The sequence below is a fragment of the Oncorhynchus gorbuscha genome, linkage group LG08 (assembly GCF_021184085.1).
Source record: "Oncorhynchus gorbuscha isolate QuinsamMale2020 ecotype Even-year linkage group LG08, OgorEven_v1.0, whole genome shotgun sequence".
Lineage (NCBI taxonomy): Eukaryota > Metazoa > Chordata > Actinopteri > Salmoniformes > Salmonidae > Oncorhynchus > Oncorhynchus gorbuscha.
This window is the reverse complement of record NC_060180.1, coordinates 48,882,443-48,902,460: the sequence shown is the minus strand read 5'-3', so window position 1 is coordinate 48,902,460 and position 20,018 is coordinate 48,882,443. Positions and strand designations below refer to the sequence as shown.

Below are 20,018 nucleotides of genomic sequence, written 5' to 3'. Positions count from 1 at the left end.
TGGTAGCACGTTCCCCCTACAGTGACTTACACAGTGCTTTAGCGGGGACTTAGCCTAGCTCTCAGTGATAAGGAGGAAGCTGCATCCCAACGTCACGCCAGCATGGTATAAAGTTGATCGTTCCGTGTCAAGTGCAGTGCGTTAGTGGGGACTTAGCCTGGTTTTTAGGGATAAGGAGGCTTCAGGCAGGTAATTACGCCCATTATCACACAGCGTGATGTAGGAGCCCTGTCTGATGACGCGCACGTCTGTCTCTCCTCAGACACTTCACAGATTCATTTAAAACCCTACACCGTCTGATAGATATCAATTTCGGGCGGATGGTCCTTTATAAAAATGTTTTTCTTCAACAGCGCTCAAGTCACTATTCTAACCTCGTCATCCGGGCCATGATTCACCGGCATTACCGACACCTAGCCACACAGCACCTTAACTCTGGGTTTTAACACCAGCCCCCACAAAATGATGGAGATTGTCTCAATCCACGGGTAAATGAGGGGCCGTGAACAACACGGTTGATCGGGTAGCCATAGCAACAGATGTCCGAATCAGATCGAAAGGCAAGGAAAAGAAAGTGGGGATGGGATAACCTTCTGTCATACCGTGTGCAATATTTCAGAATCCCATTCCGGGGCATTAAAGGGAAGTTCACAAGGCCACTGCTCATAATGGATTGGGATAAGACCTGAGATTAGAGAATTTGATAGGGTCCAAGTGGAGAGGGAGTGCTTGAGCTTGCCTTATGGTAATAAAGGCTTTCCAGCGGATGCCTTGTGCCAGACTGCGAAGCCCCCTAAGGGAGTTATACCCCGTTCCAATGTATAACTGTCATTTTCTGTTTACTAATGAGGCCTTTCCCCAGGACTAACCAAACCCCACTATTCTCTGAATCACACCTGTATTGTGTTCAAAATAAACAAATCTGTCATCATGAGACTTATATACACCCCCCCTCACACACACACACACACACACACACACACACACAGGAATATGTTCAGCACCTGACAGAAACACAACACGAAGGGCTGTAAACTAAACTGAAATATGTGTTTGTAACTGTACATCATCTATTGAAATTAGGTTTGTGGAATTCAATGTACACATGCAGATCTCAAGGAAGGATTCATCTGAAACAGACCACAATGTGACTGAGACGTACCGTCAGCAGGGTCTTTCTCCGCGTCAAACTCCAGGTCGTAGCGCAGGATGTAAAAGTTATTCCACACGTACAGCTGGTTATCTCTGGGGTTGTAATCCACAGCAGCGATGTACTGGTACTGGTTGGGGAAGAGGATTTCTGTGTACTCTCCCTGGCTCAGCTTGGTGTTGTAGATGTAGTCGATGTGGCTCTTGGGCGCCTCGCTCTCGTTCTCCTCGTAGGTGGACCGCACCACGTGCAGCACGCCGCACACCATGAAGGCATTGGAGGCGGATCTCTTGTCGTACGCCGTCTCCCAGGTGGCCTCGAAGCGGAGCGTGTATGGGTTGAGCTGTGAGACCACGATGCGCCCGTTGTTCTGCTCCGTGGCGTAGATTACCCACAACCCCCGCTCATCGACAGCGAGGTCTATGTCCGTCTTGCCGCCCCAGCGGTAAGGCGAAGTGTCGTGATAGTTGGCGTTGGCCACGATGGCTTCACCGCTCTTGATGCGCGTGCGGAGGTCAAATTTCACGATGTTGCGCGTGCGCTCCTTGTTGAAGAAGATGGCTCCGTCGTAGGCCACGAAGCCGGTGCCGTCGACTCGATGTGGGAGTTTATAGGTGGTAGTCTGGCGGCCATTTTTTAAGTCCTCCAGGGAGTTGTACTCAATCAGAGTGTCGGTGCGGTACGGCGTCCAGGGCATGAAGAAGACCTTGTCTCTGGCCTGCAGGGGGTCTTTACACCACGACCCCGCCTGTTGCTCTGCCTCAAACACAAACGTGGGCTCCCCCACCTCCATCAGGGTCCCGGGACAAATGAAAACTTGTGAGGGAGAGGGAGACAGAAAGATGGGTTTAAGTAAAGAAAACAAGCATCAGTATCAACACAAACATTTCTTCAAGGTGGTGCAGTGAGTCTAGTTTTCGCTGCTGTCTGAGTAGAGTGTGGGACAAAGACGTGTGGCACTGTCATTGAACTAGTGCCATTGCTTGTGAATAGAGGGAAAATATAAAAGTGCAGGAGTGGATAAAGGACTTGCTTCTTTATGGAGTCGTTGACTGTGTGGGACAAAAAAAAAAGTTAAACAAAAGGAGGAAAAAAACCTGTAAATGCAAGACATGTAAGGGATGGGAGAGGTAGCTAGGTCTGAAGCGTGTACTGGAACTGGTTTGACTTCCAACTTGTGACACTGGCGGTGTAAATGGTCGAACTGCACATGCTTACTGAAAAAGCACACAGAAGACAAAATGATAAAGACTTCACGTCTTGTGGGGAGACCAAATGACATATTCTGGATGGAAGTGGCAGCAAAGCTGGGATAAAATGACGAGGGTGGAGCTTTTGGGAGAAGACAGGACGACAAACAGTAGAGGCTGGAACTCTACGTCATAACAGACAACAACAACAAAAAGAAACCTTTGATGGGTGAGAGGGAGGCCATGGCAAGTGTCCCATTGGAATCCTATTGATTGGTTTTAGATGAGAAAGGCAGGTGACCATCACGTGCTATGGGGTGCGATCAAAGGGTATTGCCAAGCAGAACAAGACTAAGCCAGAAGAAAATTCAAAACTTTATTTAAAAAATAATAATAATAATGACTCTCATACTTAAGTAGGTAAGCGGGGGGTATCATTCCTAATGTAATCCACCTCATGAGTCAGCGATGATCGCTCTGATAAGATGTCATGTATTCATGTCTGGACCATAAATATCTTTCAATCCTCTAGACTGCTTTAAAAAAAAATTGCCTTTGAAATTCTAATTGTCTCCCAGAGTAGCAATCAACACCCTATCGGGGTTTGGGGCGAGTGTTTTGACTAGAGAGGCAATCAGAAGAGAGGAGACAAGAGGGAGGGGTTGTATTGAAGACCACATAACAGGGGGCTGAGGGGGGGGGGGGGGTAAGACTGGACCACTCATTTACCTTTTTGTTCCACTTCTATTTTAGGCATTGGAAAAGAAAGAAAGCAAAAAAGAAAGAGTGCAAGAGGGAGAGAAAGGTTATCGTGAGTCAACTACCAGGTACACGAGTAGAGAAGGTTAGAGGATATGATCGATAGAGGACCAAGAGATGCCTGTTTTGGGGGAACAAGAAAAAGACTGGGGGAAATAAATAGGACATTATCAGGCCCTATAATATGAAAGCAGTCAGGTTAGGGCTGGAGTCAAACACTGTTTAACAGATCACGATTCCATGCTTTTCTTGCCATCAAAATAATATGTTTTCACCTGGTCACTGACCGCATCGGTAATAATCAGGCCACAGTACTTTCAAATGAGTTGTTTGACATAAAGAAACATTGTAGCGTTTCTGAAATCGCTATTCAGTTTAAAATCAGATTAAATTCTTAGAGAAACAGCAATGTAGTTATTTTTGGCAGTATTGAATGGAGCAGTATTTACACAAAAACTTCATGGACACAAATCTAAACTAAATTCCAGAGTCTGCTTCGGCCAACCACAGAACATAACTTGTTGCTAATGTTACAGGCCGAAATTTCCCTAATGAGCCAAAAAATACAATTGCAAGTGAACAATATTGAGTTCCTTCATTAAAGCAGTGCAGCAGCAAACGGAAGAGGGAAAGATCCTAGTGAGACAGCTGAGGAACAAGAATGACTGAAACGTAGAAGGAGAGAAAGCATAGAGGTTCATTTGGAAAAGACACGAGAGAGGACGGAACATTTGATGAGAAACGAAGAGTTAAAGCAAAAATATTATTTCAAAAGGTTGCATGTTAAAAGAGTCTGATGTTTAAAGGAAAAATAAGTCAATATTACATATGTTTTGGTATCAACTGTATATTGTTTAATAATAGACTTACAAACAAACATTACACACAAGATAACACATATCCCCCCCAACAGGATCCCACTAAATAAGTAATTGTTGTAATAAACCGAACAATACGTTGAAACATCACATAGTAACACTGCATAATTAAAAGGGTGAATACTTACTGTATGGGACACACTCATACTGAACCTCTAGATACTTGTAGGTACCAGGGCAGGGGTCAGGGAACACATCGGAGCCCGTCACAACCACACACTGGGTACGGTTATTGCACCTGGGAAAAGATGGATCACAAACAATTCAGCAATGACACAAACTACTATAACATCCCAGGAGTGGTATTAGGGTGAGAGAGACACATGAATAATACATAGGCACTTCCCTCTTCCCTCCACACACTTATTCAAATCAGGTTTGCAGCATTGCTGTGGTGAAGGATGTTAAAAAAAAATCCTATTCATCAGAGTAGGGCCTTGATTCAATATGCTGTACTGTCGACGCCAACGTAACAAGTTGAGGGAGGAAGAGAAGAATCATTTGGTCGGAATAAATAAAAGAGAGAAACAGTAAATAGATATAAAGAGAGAGAGAGAGACACACACACACACACACACATAAAAAACATAAAGAGTGGAAGAACTGCGTGAAGAGCTGAAGACCGGTCTGGAGTATATTATGCGATGTTGATGAGAATGTCACCTTATCAGAGCCATGTACCCACTGAGACCACTCACCCACACAGAGAACAATTTAAATTGTACACAACAGGCAGGGTAATTCGCTGTTTCAAGCGGGTCCACCAAAAACACAGAATGCTCACCATTATTTGCTATGGGAGGCTCCCGAGCATTTGCTATGGGAGTTAGTTATTTGCCTCATAACTTGAGTTGACCTTGGCTATGAAGTAGAATGCGCTATCCTTAAATTAAAACGGTTTCAATTGTGTGTGTTTGTGTTTTGCAAGTGCAACAGAGTGAGAGATGGAGGGGGAAAGGGAGGGAAATAGAATAACTGATTTTGTATAAATATAAGATGAAATTGTCCCCACTTCAATCAAGCTCTCTTGAGACTGAAGGATTGAGACGGCAGCAACAACAGCAGAAGCAAACAGTTATCCATGACAAGTTTTTTTTTAAATACATTTTTAAAAAAGCCAAACAAAATAGCGACTTAACAATTTGCAGGCCAGTTTAGTGATAAATATTTGAGAAGGTCAAATGCAAAGTCGTGCAAGTTGGACAGATCTCTCACAGAATCACCGCCGAAGCAAAGAGCCTAGCTGTCCCTCAAAAGCCGAAAAGGACAGCGTTTAGTGTGACAGCCAAGAACAAATTAGGTTGTTATCAGACCTGCTACAAAACTTTGCCGTGACCCCGTGACCTTGTCGAAACTCCATGTGTAATACAATTACGTACAGATAAGACACACATGCGTAAAATGCAGTGTTCATTAACCAGTCACTTGCTGCCTATTACAACCTGCATATAAGCATGCGATTTGCATTGAGATATTGGACAATTAGTTGCAACTATTGTACGGTCGGTAGACTAATCATATTCTTTCTACTATTTCGTCCCATTGTTTGTCCCCATCATCAAATGTAGAATTGCAGCCGGCAGATCATCGTCATCATCACCATCATCACCACTATTACAATGACTTTACAGGAGGTTGTCTGGGAGGCAGACAGACAGCGATGTCTGTTATCCACTTCCCTTCGTCAGAAAATAATAATGAAGAAAAATGTCATTATCCCCTGCCCAGGGCTATTACCCTGTCCTACTCTGAGGTAAGAGATTAGTGCTGCATGGGAAAGGGTGAGAAAAAAACTCTCCAGAACTTCCCCTTCATTCCAAATCCCTGCAATTAATCTGTTAGCTAGCTACAGTCTTGTGATTTTTTTACTCCAATGACACCAGAAATGACTCATTACCTCCATAATGTGTTAACACTGATTTCTGTCCACTGAAACAGTGATAATTTCACCTATCATCATTTTGAGTTAATCATATTTGTATGTTTTCCTGCTTATGACCAATGGGTTGGTGGCGTCTTTGAAATGATTTAAATACTTAGTAATCCCGAGTGGCTCAGTTATCCCATTTGGCTCAGTAGAGCATGGCGCTTGCAACGCCATGGTTGTGGGTTTGATTCTCACGGGGTCGCTCTGGATAAGATTGTCTGCTAAACGACAAGCAAATATTTAACATATAAAACCCACGGTGACATCCATGGTAACAGACAAATCCTCCACCAGCCTATTTCTCATTTCATGCAGTGTATTTATCTCCATTGTTTAAGCCGGCATCCATTATAACCAGGCTTCAGACTAGCGCATCATCGGGCTGGCTGTTCTGTGGCGTACACCTGCTGCCTGAACCACCCAGGGTTATTGTATCAATACTCATTATTGTCATGTCTCATTTCCTCTGATCTACTACATTAGAATAACGCACACAAGCTACAGTAGGTTTAGTGGTGTAGAGCATGATCGGGCTCTGGGCTCTTTACCACCTCCACTGACTCTCCTAAAAGCCTTTGTTAACAGATTAGTTTGAAGTGGAGTTCAGTGGGTTCTAGCCCAGGCAACAATGCAGACATGGGATAAAATAATATTTGATATAATTCTAAAACACTTTATCTGGGCTCGATTGAACTTGTCTGATGCAGTAGAACCAATAGAATTGTTGCAAAACCACCCATCTGGACCTCAAAGCAGGCCAGAGAAAATGCTCAAAGCATTTGAAAGATACCACATAGTGTTTGAACCCAGGACGGCTAAACCAGCACGTGAGCACTAACAGGCAAATCAAGGGACACGATGAGCATTCTCTGTCTTTGTCTCCGTCTGGTCTGTGTGCAACTGCTGAGACAAACACCGCAGTAAATGTAGCGTGACAAGCTAAATATGGGACGTCTTTATTATCTATTCAAGAGCTCATGGGAATTTTTGTGGATGCCGGATGGATAAGGCAGAAGGCAGGACCTATTTCCTAAGGTGGATGACTACATACACTCAGTAGCACACAGGTCAGGGCAGGGTAGCGGCGTGTTTCGGTAGGTGAGCCGGGGTTCTTGCTGACTTATGAAACGTTAATCTGGGGTCCTTTAAATACACACTTCCGGGCCCGGCATAGCAGACAATTTAAAATGGTGCACGCAGCCTAGTGGCAGTATTGCAGCTAAATGTCCTGGGAGAGTGTTACTAATACGAATGGTATTATGAGGGGGGTAGAGGCATTGCACAGGGCTGGGTGCTGGGCTGTGTCAATGCAGTTACGAGTGTTGGAACAAAAAACTAATGTTGGAAACAGAGGGATTAAGAAGGAGGTTCATGTGACTCTTTTGAGACGGACAGACTGGCTGGCTGGCTGGCTGGCTGGCTGGCTGGTTGAGCAGCTGCAGTGGTACTGGTGCAGGGATGCATAGAGCATATGGTCTAGGGTTGCTACTAATGACCCCCTGTCCAGTTTTTACGGTCTAGAGTTCCACAACAATACCCACAAAAACATCTGATTATTAAAAAGTCAAGGAAGTGTGGGTAAATTGTCTGTTTTTGGTCAGTTGAAAAGGTAACATAAATGCTAGTCTAGTAATATTAGGGTTACCACCCAAACCAAACCACTTTGTTTTGATAGAAAACTAGTGGATCCAGAATCACTAGCCTGGACTCTAGAATCACATACCACACATCCCTAACTAACTCCAGGTTATATTGTGTAACGAGACCTTTCTGCTCTATTACCTTTGAGATACAATCTTGTAGGCCTTGGGTGAGGTAGCAGTTGACTCTTACCTTTGTGATATGATCTTGTAGGCGTCGGGGAGGTAACAGTTGACGTTCTCCATCTGGAACGGGTCGGCGTCGCAGATCTTGTCGTCGGTGCGGCCGTAGTTCGCCGTCTCGATCATGATGACATCAGCACCGGGGCAGCGGAGATCGATGGCGTATCCTTCGCAGGAGAGCTCTCTTCTGACCAGGCCAAACGGCAGGGCCGCACGACCGAACCCTGGGCGGAAGGGAGGGAGGGATAGAGAGATGAGAGAGAGGGGGGAGGGAGAGAAAGTCAAGAGATATTAGGTAAAGTGCTGTACAAAACTGCTATAATATACTGCATTCGTAGGAATGGGAGCCAAGAGGAGCCAAAAGTACCCAGTAAGATGGAGTCATTTGATATCTTAGGAGGTAGTACAGACTGCAGAGCATCAAAAGACAATCCATTTAATTAGTAACTGCAGACCACTCGCCCAATGTTTACAACGGTTTAAAACAGAAGAATCTTAACATACAGTACAACAAGGATGAGGAAAAAGACAATTAAATTGAATTACCAATTTCTCCAAGGTCTCTTTGTTTCTGGCAAAGACATTTGTATAGTCATTGTATAAAAGTCCATGTAACAACCCAAGAAACAAATTCAAATACACCTAAACACAATACTATAGAACTCAAAATCCCAAACTCTCAATTCCTCCTTCAGGACCATGGTTCGATTAAGTTTGAATGGTTCGTTTCGACAAAGGGGTACAAGCTCCCTCATTTGTTTTTTGTTTCACTCGTTTAGCTTTTCTATCAGTAGAGCAAGAGGCAGAAAAGAGCCGGAATCTCCCAGCAGCAGCATGGAATGTAATTTAATCCATTTTACAGTGTCGATGATAGAAGACACTGAAGAGGAAAAATCCACAGAAGAGGAAAAATCTATATGCGGAGCTCAGCAGATGTGAACACCAGCCAAATATCTGTGCTTTGGGGAAAATTAACTATTTTGATCAGTTTTTGTTCCTCCCATCAACAAAGTATATTGAAAAGGTTGTTTTTTTACTCTCTTTTTCCCCCGAAAAGCAAGAAAACGTCAAGCCATAAATACCATGGAAATGCATATAAAGAGATATTAAAAGAAAGCAGAGGAGAGAGAAAGAAAGACATAGATCAATTAAAAAAAGAAAATAGGAAGGGAAAGAAAGAAAAAAAGCGAACAGGTGTGCAGTTTATTTCGAGACCAATCCCTAAGAAAACACCTCAAGTTCCAGAAATGCAAATGGTGTTCCGTTAAAGGACTAAGTGCAAGGCAGTGGCACTGCATGAGCTGTCAATAATCACTGTTGTCCGCGGCAACAGTCTGCCTCTCTGAGGGGCCAGCTCAGCTGCCATTTGTGTTTTCTGCCACTGCACTACTCTGCTAATTAGTCACTCTTTTCAGCCTGTTACCTTCTCAGCACTCCCATTGGCTCCTCTGCATTGTCAAGTAATAACACTAACCACCCCGGGTTTGCTTTGCACCCGCCTGCTAATTGCAACCATACACAACTTGACAGCCAGGGCATGACGCAATTGGCAATTGTTTGAACGAATGGCTCAAAGTTGAAGTGATTTCGGCTCGAAACTCCTACTACCCTGAGACATCGACCTCGGCTCACATGTCTGTCTATTTGCTTGTCATTCTAGCCTGTAGTGGTACCATGGCCCTGCTCTATTATAATGGTATTCTGTGTAGGTTCCACAAATGTCGCAGACAAACACTGGCGAGTGTCTACAAAGGCTTGGATACTAACGTGGATATAAAGCACCTGTAAGCCAAGAGATGAGAGTTTTTCTGAGACTCGACTGGAAGCATGAGGCACCAAACAAGCTCTCAATTGGAAATGATTTTTATGCATGAACCATTTAACAACAGAATGCTATGATACCACTTCAGATTACAATATATGTGTATTCATGAATATACTAATGATAAACATGTATGCTAATTGGTCTGTGGATTCTGCTTCGTTGAGATGTATGTGCCGTAGTCCAACGAACTGCTATAACTACTGTAACTACCCCGTGCGGCTTCAACTTCACCACAACAACTAATGAACGGGTTTCATGGCCATTCCTCACGGAGGGAGTGACAGCTTTATCACACAGGCAGAGGCTACAGAAAGCAGACAGAGAGAATCATTTTCATGGGGTTGTAAAGTTTCTCAATGGAAAAACTCTCCTTTAGAGTGGACTGTAGCTCACTGTAACTTCCCCTCCCTCCTTCCCCTTCTGTCCAACAGTTAGCTATGGGCCATCTATCAGGGAACTACAGTTTACTGTATGGTCTGATCACACACAGCTGCTGTCAATTGAGGCCTAGCAATTGATTAAGCCTGGGGCTCGCCTGCCTCCTCTTCCCCAGTACAGTATAGATCCATCTGGCCATAGGGCAACAGTATATCAATTAAGGGGGAGTATCTTGACTGTTATGGGCGCACACAAGGACAAATTGCCTGGTCTCTCCACTCCCTTCAGATAGCATGGATCTCATTAAAGACTCACTTACCTCTCGGTAATTGGATACGTATCATGAAAATTCCCTTTTAAAAAGTTGTAATGTTTTGAGAAAATCTTGTTTTGTTTCCTTACACTAGAATGAATTTCCTAAATAATAGAATGAAGTAAAAAGCCATTTCGTTCTGTTTGAAGACTGCACATCATGTTCTTTCAATAACCATTAGTTCAAAGCATTCTCACCTCTTTGGCTGCATTTACACAGGTAGCTTAATTCTTTTCACATCAGATATTTTTTAGAGCTGATCTGATTTGTCAAAAGACCAATTAGTGTAAAGAATTGGTCTGCCTGTGTCAATGAAGTGAACAGATGTGAACAGAATGGAAAACACGGGTACTTTATCATTTTTATTTAACCTTTATTTAACTTTTTTTATTTACAACGACAGCCTACACTGATCAAACCCGGACGACGCTGGGCCAATTGTGCTCTGCCCAATCACGGCCGGTTGTGATACAGCCTGGATTTGAACCAGGGTGTCTGTAGTGATGCCTTTAGCACTGAGATGCAGTGCCTTAGACCACTGTGCCACTCAGGCATGACACATTTACAATGTACCCACTTAGATTTGTTTTGGAAAATCACTGTGAATGTTGGAGACTTTTATTAAAAGTTAAATGGGGCAGAGAGGTTTTACGCGTGGGGGGGAGAAACATTTTGGTGTGCGCATGAGTGTCAATGTCTTGAGGAAGTGTGAAAAGCTTTTCATCTCATGGCTCAGTGTAACTTTGTTGGACTTCTCTGTTCCAACTTTGCAGTGGTAGGAAAAGAAAGTGCCACAGGACACAAGCATGTCGGGCAGCCAGCTGCAGTTCAGAACAGTTCAGAAAACAGGAGGGAAAATCCATAGCACATTGTGTGAGTGTGTTTGTGTGTGAAAAAAATAAATAAAAGAACGGAGCAAGACTACCTCTCTCTTCATCGCTCCTTCAGACTAACATTAAATCATCCTACATAAGGCTGGCACAATAACCGTATAATCGCGTAACCGATAATGAATTGCCCAAAGCATAGTTTTGAGATATTGAGCAATAAAGTTTTCACATTCCAGATCTCAGAACTGTTTTCTAGTGAATTCTTCTTTTGATCACCCATTCTGGTCCTCACCCTAAATGTACCTGAAGTGCAGAGCATCGAAATCCTAAGACATTTGACATTTTTTTTTTTTTTTTTTTTAAAGGGGTGCAATCGCAGCTAGAACCTTGTGGCTCTGAAATGTCAATCTGGCTTCAGCCATAAGATTCTATCCGGCACAGTATGTTACATTTATGTCAATAGAAAAGTACAAAAAAAATGTAATGATTAAATCAAGAGAATACCCTTCTTTCTAGTCACATATATGAATTCAAATATATGAATTCATGTCCATCACACATTTGTTAAAGCGAAGATGTCAAATACACTATATCCTATGGAGAACTAGCAGCATTGCTAAAGCTTAGCTCTGGATGACTAAACTTGATATATTGTTCTGGTGTCTGACACCCAAAGTATGTCAACTACTTGCTAGTCATCAATAAAACATTTGTAATTTTAGTAAAATAACCCTTCCATGGAGGTTGTCATATCGCTATAGAACTAGTCAAAAACAGCAATGCCTCTCTAAGGACCTTAAACATGCTCTAAGGCACCTGTATTTATTTATTTTTGACCGTGAAGAGCTTACGTTACGGCCATTCTTCAGAAAAATGGTGGGGAAAAATCTAAGTAATTGAAAAAGAGGACCAGAACCTATGATATGAATAATCAGGTACTTGGGAGTCCCAAGGTTCTATCTGCAAAATATATGGTTTTGAGATAATCATTTTTTTTTTAAGTCCCAGATCTCAGAACTGTTTTTGTGATGTCTTCCTCTTTCATGACTCAATAAGTATATCACCCTCCATCCAATTATTGTTGATTGAATATCCATCATTGTGTGATTGGCCTGCAGATAGAACCATATAGCAGCAAGTTCAAAGGTGTTTGTGCAGATAGAACATTCAGATAATTTACAAAAAAATGACATTATAAACTATATTATTTATTTTTATCTGACATATCTCACATGTAAAGGACCACCTAAAGAGCAACTGTGTTAATGACACAATTTTGACCAAAATGTCAGATATAACCTTCTAGTCCCAAGGTCAAGAATTATTAACAATAATGTGAACAAAAAAAAGTATCATAATCGCCTTAATACATTTATTTTAAGAGGGGGGAGGGATTCAACCTTATTTTCAAGTAGATAGTTTACCCAATAGCAATTATTCATTTTTACATGAAAAGGGTAAAATTGCAATCATTTTACGAGCATATTCGGAAGAAGCTTCTTTTCCAAAAGTTACAAGCAGCCAAACCTATACATATTTTAGATGGGGGTGTCACCAACGCTGTGTTGTATTAATTAGGTAAGTCGTAGATATTTTTCAAAGATGCATTATGATACATTACAAGCTTAAAACAGACAAACATACAATTATGACTCGTTACCCATAATTCCATATACGCCACAGTCTTAATCCTACGGCTGTAACCAGCAGGCCAGTATATAATATACTAAATGGAATGTGCAATTGAATTGCCATGGAAACCGCTGTATACATTTTCTCTGTGCCATAATTGGCTATGATCCCCTATTCCTGGCCCTGTTGACACGGCGACGCCTTATCAGGCATTCTGGTCAGTGACTGACTGACTGACTGGGGGAAAGAAAATAGGCTTTTCAGATTCCTCCCCCTGGCCAGCCAACGGTAAGCCTGCTATTTGAGCTCAAGTGAGCACAGAGTAGGCAGACGGGGGGCCAATACGGACTCACAATGTGTTGTATTATGGAAGTGTGGAGTCTCTTCTCCTTTTTTCGGGTACGCAGCCTATAATTCACTGGCAACAATCCTTTCCATAATACATATTTTGTTTTTCTATCAACACCCTTGAAATTGAAAGTGGCACCACAGCGCAGATGGGTGCATCTGAAAAATACAGGCCCAGCCAGTGGCGCGCTGCCATCGTCTGATGCTTTTAAACCCCTGAGAAAAAAAAAGAGAAAAAAATAAAAAGACAATTGAGGTTTGATATAAAGCTATTGGCTTTGGCCAGAGCACCAGACCATGACACACAGTCACAGTTATGTTTAGCCCCTCATCCTAACCCCTCATTTTCCCAGGATTGTTTTGTCCTTTAAGAGGCCTATCCTATACAACCTTTAACCCCCAAAACTCCCTCCTCTGCTCTCCACAGGACTTCAGACTCAGACTGAGGAGCCGCAAGAGTACCGGAATGTTTGATCAGTCTGGCAAAAAGTGGGCCAGTTTTGGAGGGGTGGGGGTGGGGGATACAGACAGAGTGGCGAGGGCCGCAAGAGCCTTCACAGACAGACAGACAGAGCACAGCTAGGCGTTGGTTGACGCTTGTCATCCTCCATTAAGGCCTCTTTGATTGGTCTTTGTGGTCGTGGAAACGTCAAACAGCTGCATGCAAATGGACCTGTTCCCCCAGGCTGGCCCCCATTGTTCTGGGCCTAGGCTTGACAGGGACGCTTTCTCCACAGGATAAAGCAGGGTGTAGCCCTTTAGAAGAATAAGAGTGGCCCCACCGCTGACACAGCATGAGTCCTTCAAAATTGTTTGCCTTTTTTGGTTGTTTTATTCTTCAATATTACTGGTAGCCTATGTCTTGGGAAGAAAGAGGGAATCTTCCAAAGTTAAGCATTCCTCCCAACTGCGCTGGATGCCTCCATAATCTAATATCCGGAGCAAGAGTATAGGGCAAGCGAGCATACAGTATGTTTTCCAAAGATGAAGTCACGATTTTCCAAAGGGAATTAAGAAAAAGAAGGAAAAAAATCCAAAGCATATTTGAATACTTAACAAGTGTGAACAAAGTGGCTACATGTTTTTTTTTTAAACAAATTCTGCTCTCTTTGTACTCCTCTGCAGTATTTCTAATCTGTTCAATGGAAGTTGTTGATTGCAGGCCAAGGAAGGATTTAAAAAACAATAGGCTGAATTCATTTGGAAATAAAGTACTTGTATGAAGAAAATCACGGTGGCTTCTAAAGGGCACTTGCAATTAACCCCTTCTTTATTAAATAATACTTGTCTCAAATTGTAAACACAACATTCTTAAGCTGACAGAAAATTATTATATTTTGTATAAATATTTCATACAAGTCTCTTTTCAGATCCCTCAGTAGCATACAATAAATAGCATAGCTGCTGGTGTCTGGTAGCATACAATAAATAGCATAGCTGCTGGTGTCTGGTAGCATACAATAAATAGCATAGCTGCTAGTGTCTGGTAGCATACAATAAATAGCATAGCTGCTAGTGTCTGGTAGCATACAATAAATAGCATAGCTGCTGGTGTCTGGTAGCATACAATAAATAGCATAGCTGCTGGTGTCTGGTAGCATACAATAAATAACATAGCTGCTAGTGTCTGGTAGCATACAATAAATAGCATAGCTGCTAGTGACTAGCAGCTATGTTATTTGTCTGTATGCTAAATAACATAGCAGACACCAGCAGCTGCTAGTGACTAGGAGCTATTTATTTATTGTATGCTACCAGACACCAGCAGCTATGCTATTTATTGTATGCTACGAGACACTAGCAGCTAGTGTCTGGTAGCATACAATAAATAGCATAGCTGCTGGTGTCTGCCATTTGCTATCTGTGATACAATCTCACAAATGCTATCCAAAAGGAAGACACATTAAAACACATGGGAGTGAGTTGAGAGATGAGGAAGGAGATTTGGGGAGTTGCAAAATAACATCTGCACAGGAGATACACTGTACAGGCATGACCCCGCTACAACAGGCCCATATTTCATTACAACCACGAAAACTGCAATAATACAATCGACAAGGACATATGGCACCATCTCCCATGACACTCACCCCCTCTCTCTCTTTCCGTGTCTGTTCTAGCTTGCTGGGAATCGTTTCTAAAGACAATGTCAGACAAGACCGCAAAACAGACCCCAAAGGCTAAACGCTAATTTCCCAGACAAATAACTGCTATCAAACACCTCCAGGTTCCGACATACCGTAAGCATTCTAAAATAGAACCGGATAAGTCACTTAGTCCATTTGTGGTGAAAGCCATGCTCTCAGGAATTTCTCTCTTTAATATGGCTGAAATACAATGGTGGTGCTTCAGGTTCCAAAAATCACTCTTGGTATTCATGACCGTGGCCATTCATCTCCTAGACTGTGTTTTCTATATTTTTTCCCTCTGGAAACAGTGGGTGGGCATTGCAGGAGAGCAGGAGAGCATTACACGCGCGGCATGTTGATGCGTGTCTCATTCTGGAGAACTAAAGGGGAAGGATTTGTCATATCACTGGGACTAAAGCATGATAGAGTCAGGCCCCCCCGGTGGCATCTATTAAGCGCTTGGAAATATTGGAGATATTGTGTGGGCGTGTGTACATGTGTGTGGCTGAGAGACCCTGTCACGGCAGACGCTCAGGTGGCACTCCTCATCCTCATTTCCCCTCAACCCTATTTCCTCTCTCCTGTTCACAAGCCCAGGTGCTCCAGGCATGCTAACTTGCAAGCCTCCTTTAAATCCCAACCTAAACCTCAAATCCACTTCAAAAGTGACGCACGAGTGAGTGATGCTCCCATTGTCCTTATTTTTACACCAAGCGCCCTTTCGTGCTTAACCTGATCTTGTTGTTGTCTTCGAAGTCAGCAATGGCAAAACATGACAGCTCCAGACAATTTACAAATTCAATGTAGCATCTAGGTGGAAGACTGTTTTGGTTCTTCAAAGACAGCAGCAGGCTCAACTCAAGCTAAAGACATCCCTCGATGACATCTGATTTTCCAAGCTCTGAGGGAAAGCGAAAGAGTATAACCATAGAACTAGAATTACAAGAATGGGAATTCCCAATCAAGCCAATGGGTCTGTGATGGGTGAAATTATATTTCTATGTTTATAACTAACAATCTAACATGCCCTGTTTAAACTGAGGTCATCTTCTCTATCAATGGGACTGCCCTGACCTCTGACCTTTAAGACACATCAAAAGGAAGCCATTTAAGAATGGGGAGCAACATCATTACACAGCTAACACATTTAATCCTCTGAGGCCAACGCAGGGTCACCCATTAATTAAGCTCCTCATGGCAGGGACGACACCATGTTAAAAACATGTCTTAGAAAAATGTCTCCTTTCGTCAATCTTTATCCAAACCAAACGCCTGTTGGATTATTAGAGTTTGGCAAATCAAACATTTTTTTGTTTGTTAAGGAACTAGAAATGGGCAATTCCACAGTGACAGAATTACACCGAGGATCCCATTTTTTTCCATTTTAAACAGTGTGCCGAACAAAAACCATTGATTTCAAAGTTTAACAAACTATACAACTCTATGCACAGTGACAACATTGAAACATTTACACACTAAATAAATAAAACATGTAGATGCAATGTTTCACATTTTAGTAACATAATTACGATAAAATCTCCCTCCGTTTTATTCTGTTACCAAACTTTCTGCACCGTTCTACCTGTAAACGTGTTTTTGTCAAATGTTCAGTGGAAAATGTTAAAAGTAATCCTTGTGCATAGAGTTATGGTTTGTCAAACTTTGAAATCAATGGTTTTTGTTTGGTATACATTTTAAAGTGTGGTCTCAGCATCCAAAGAGTCTCAGCGTCCAAAGAGTCTCAGCGTCCAAAGAGTCTCAGCGTCCAAAGACACAAATATGTGTCACAGGCGTTAATAAACCTTAAAATCGCAAAATGCTTTGGTTGAGAATATATGAAAAACCTATTCAGTATACACAAGGGAGAGAATGAATAATTAGTTCACTGCTGCAAGCTGGCCTAGCATATTATTGCATGTGTTTTCCACAGAGTTGATGAAACACACAGAAAGAGGAGAATATAGAAGGAAAATCTCCCCTGTGTGTAGCAAGGGCGTAGTTTCTTTATCTCCCCTGAATGATTGTGCTGCATCCTTAAACGTCCTCAAAGCCAAAGCCCCGTTCCTAACCCCTCACATTTAAACCCCAGCTGGGCTTTCTGCTTCAAGTCCCGGAACCAGTCAGGTGCTTCCCTAAGGGGGGTCCCCTCCTCATCACATGGCCCTGCATGCGTGTGTGCGTACGTGTGTGTGTTTGTGTGTTCTCAGCCCGGCCCAGGAGTCTCCCTCAGTACGGCACATTGACAGAGTATGTCAGGAGGAACTGTGACTGGAACAGGGATTAAATCGGTTCTTAATAATGAGGCTGGAACAGTTGGGCTGACTGGGGACAAACCAGAACCGGAGGACTACGAGTAGCCAAGTGGTAAAAAGCGTTGGGCCAGTAACCGAAAGATCTCTGGTACGAATCCCAGAGCCAACTAGGTGAAACATCTGCCAATGTGCCCTAGAGCAAGGCACTCAACCCACTTCTGTGCGTCACTCGCTGGATAAGGAAAGGACACAGATGATAGGGGAACAGTCTCATGCATGCCGCAAGCACACGCTCACACAAATACGCCACATGCACATACATGCAAAAACACAGCCGTGAAAGCCGTACACTATATATTAATGATAACAAATAATGTGTTAGAATATTATAACAGTGAAGGTCCAATTCGAGTCCTGACATACAATACAATCATGTTACAATCACCTCCTGACAGAGTACAGTTAAGTATAATGCCCTCGAAGCTGGTGTTTGGAGGATATATTGGCACAGGTGTTGTTAGGCATATCCTCCAAACACCGGCTCCAAGGGCATTATCACTTCTATACAAGGGTTTACCAACATATTCAAATAATGATTTACAGTTGAAGTCAGAAGTTTACATACACTGAGGTTGGAGTCATTAAAACTTGTTTTTCAACTACTCCACAAATGTCTTGTTAAACAAACTATAGTTTTGGCAAGTTGGTTAGGACATCTACTTTGTGCATGACACAAGTAATTTGTCCAGCAATTGTTTACAGACAGATTATTTCACTTAAAATTCACTGCATCATAATTCCAGTGGGTCAGAAGTTTACACACACGAAGTTGACTGTGCCTTTAAACAGCCTGGAAAATTCCAGAAAATGATGTCATGGCTTTAGAAGCTTCTGATTGACATCATTTGAGTCAATTGGAGGTGTACATGTGGATGTATTTCAAGGGCTACCTTCAAACTCAGTGCCTCTTTGCTTGACATCATGGGAAAATCAAAATAAATCAGCCAAGACCTCAGAAAATAAATTGTAGACGTCAACAAGTCTGGTTTATCCTTGGGAGCAATTTCCAAACGCCTGAAGGTAAAACGCTCATCTGTACAAACAATAGTACGCAAGTATAAACACCATGGGACCACGCAGCGGTCATACCACTCAGGAAGGAGACACATTCTGTCTCCTAGAGATGAACGCACTTTGGTGCGAAAAGTGCAAATCAATCCCAGAACAACAGCAAAGGACCTTGTGAAGATGCTGGAGGAAACAGGTACAAAAGCATCTATTTCCACAGTAAAACGAGTCTAATATCGACTTTACCTAAAAGGCAGCTCAGCAAGGAAGAAGTCACTGCTCCAGAACCGCCATAAAAAAAAGAGACTATGGTTTACACATGGGGACAAAGATCGTACTTTTTGGAGAAATTTCCTCTGGTCTGATGAAACAAAAATAGAACTGTTTGACCATAATTACCATTGTTATGTTTGGAGGAAAAAGAGGGAGGCTTGCCGTGAAGCATGGGGGTGGCAGCATCATGTTGTGGGGGTGCTTTGCTGCAGGAGGGACTAGTGCACTTCACAAAATAGACGGCATCATGAAGACGGAAAATTATGTGGATATATTGAAGCAACATCTGAAGACATCAGTCAAGAACTTAAAGCTTGGTCGCAAATGGGTTTTCCAAATGGACAATGACCCCAAGCATACTTCCAAAGTTGTGGCAAAATGGCTTAAGGACAACAAAGTAAACATATTGGAGTGGCCATCACAAAGCCCTGATCTTAATCCTATAGAAAGGATGGGCAGAACTGAAAAGCGTGTGCAAGCAAGGAGGCCTACAAACCTGATTCAGTCACACCAGCTGTCAGGAGGAATGGGCCAAAATTCACCCAACATATTGTGGGAAGCTTGTGGAAGGCTACCCGAAAAGTTTGACCCAAGTGAAAGGCAATGCTACCAAATACTAACTGATTGTATGTAAACTTCTGACCCACTGGGAATAAATCATTCTCTCAACTATTATTCTGACATTTCACATTCTTAAAATAAAGTGGTGATCCTAACTGACCTAAGACAGGGAATTCTTTACTTGGAATAAGTGTCAGGAATTGTGAAAAACTGAGTTTAAATGTATTTGGCTAAGGTGTATGTAAACTTCCGACTTCAACTGTACATATTTTCATTAAAAACGTTATTTTGATGAATTTATTCATACCATTTCATCCTTCTACAAGATATAGTCCCGAAACAAATCTAGGGTTGCTACCCAAGCCGGCTTGTCGTTCGTTAAATTTGTTTGGTTGCCAGAGACAAGACCCAGTCATTCATTCTTTTTGTTCTATATCTATGGAGGCGACCCAGTTGTTCGTTCTAAATGTTCCATTGCCATACTGGCTGGCAACGTTCTTATCCCTTGCATGCTAGCAAGCCAACTACGGCTAACTTACAGTCATATCAAACAGTGCAGCCAGAATAACAACAGTAACTGTATTTGTTTAAGCCATTTTCTAGTGACATATTTGGATACATCCATAACAAGGCGCTAATGAGGCGCGATTTCGCCTGGCATAGAAAATTTGCTCTCTCGTTA

The 20,018-nt window shown here is 42.5% G+C and overlaps 1 protein-coding gene across 1 annotated transcript in view; it reads right to left on the bottom strand.

Annotated features, from left to right (window-relative positions):
* LOC124041763 (adhesion G protein-coupled receptor L2-like) overlaps nt 1–20,018 on the bottom strand; it is a 114,457-nt gene that overhangs the window by 56,543 nt on the left and 37,896 nt on the right. The window contains 4 exon segments of the mRNA XM_046359756.1: nt 1,163–1,966; nt 3,070–3,084; nt 4,106–4,215; nt 7,738–7,951. Of these exon segments, the coding sequence (XP_046215712.1) occupies nt 1,163–1,966; nt 3,070–3,084; nt 4,106–4,215; nt 7,738–7,951 (1,143 nt within the window).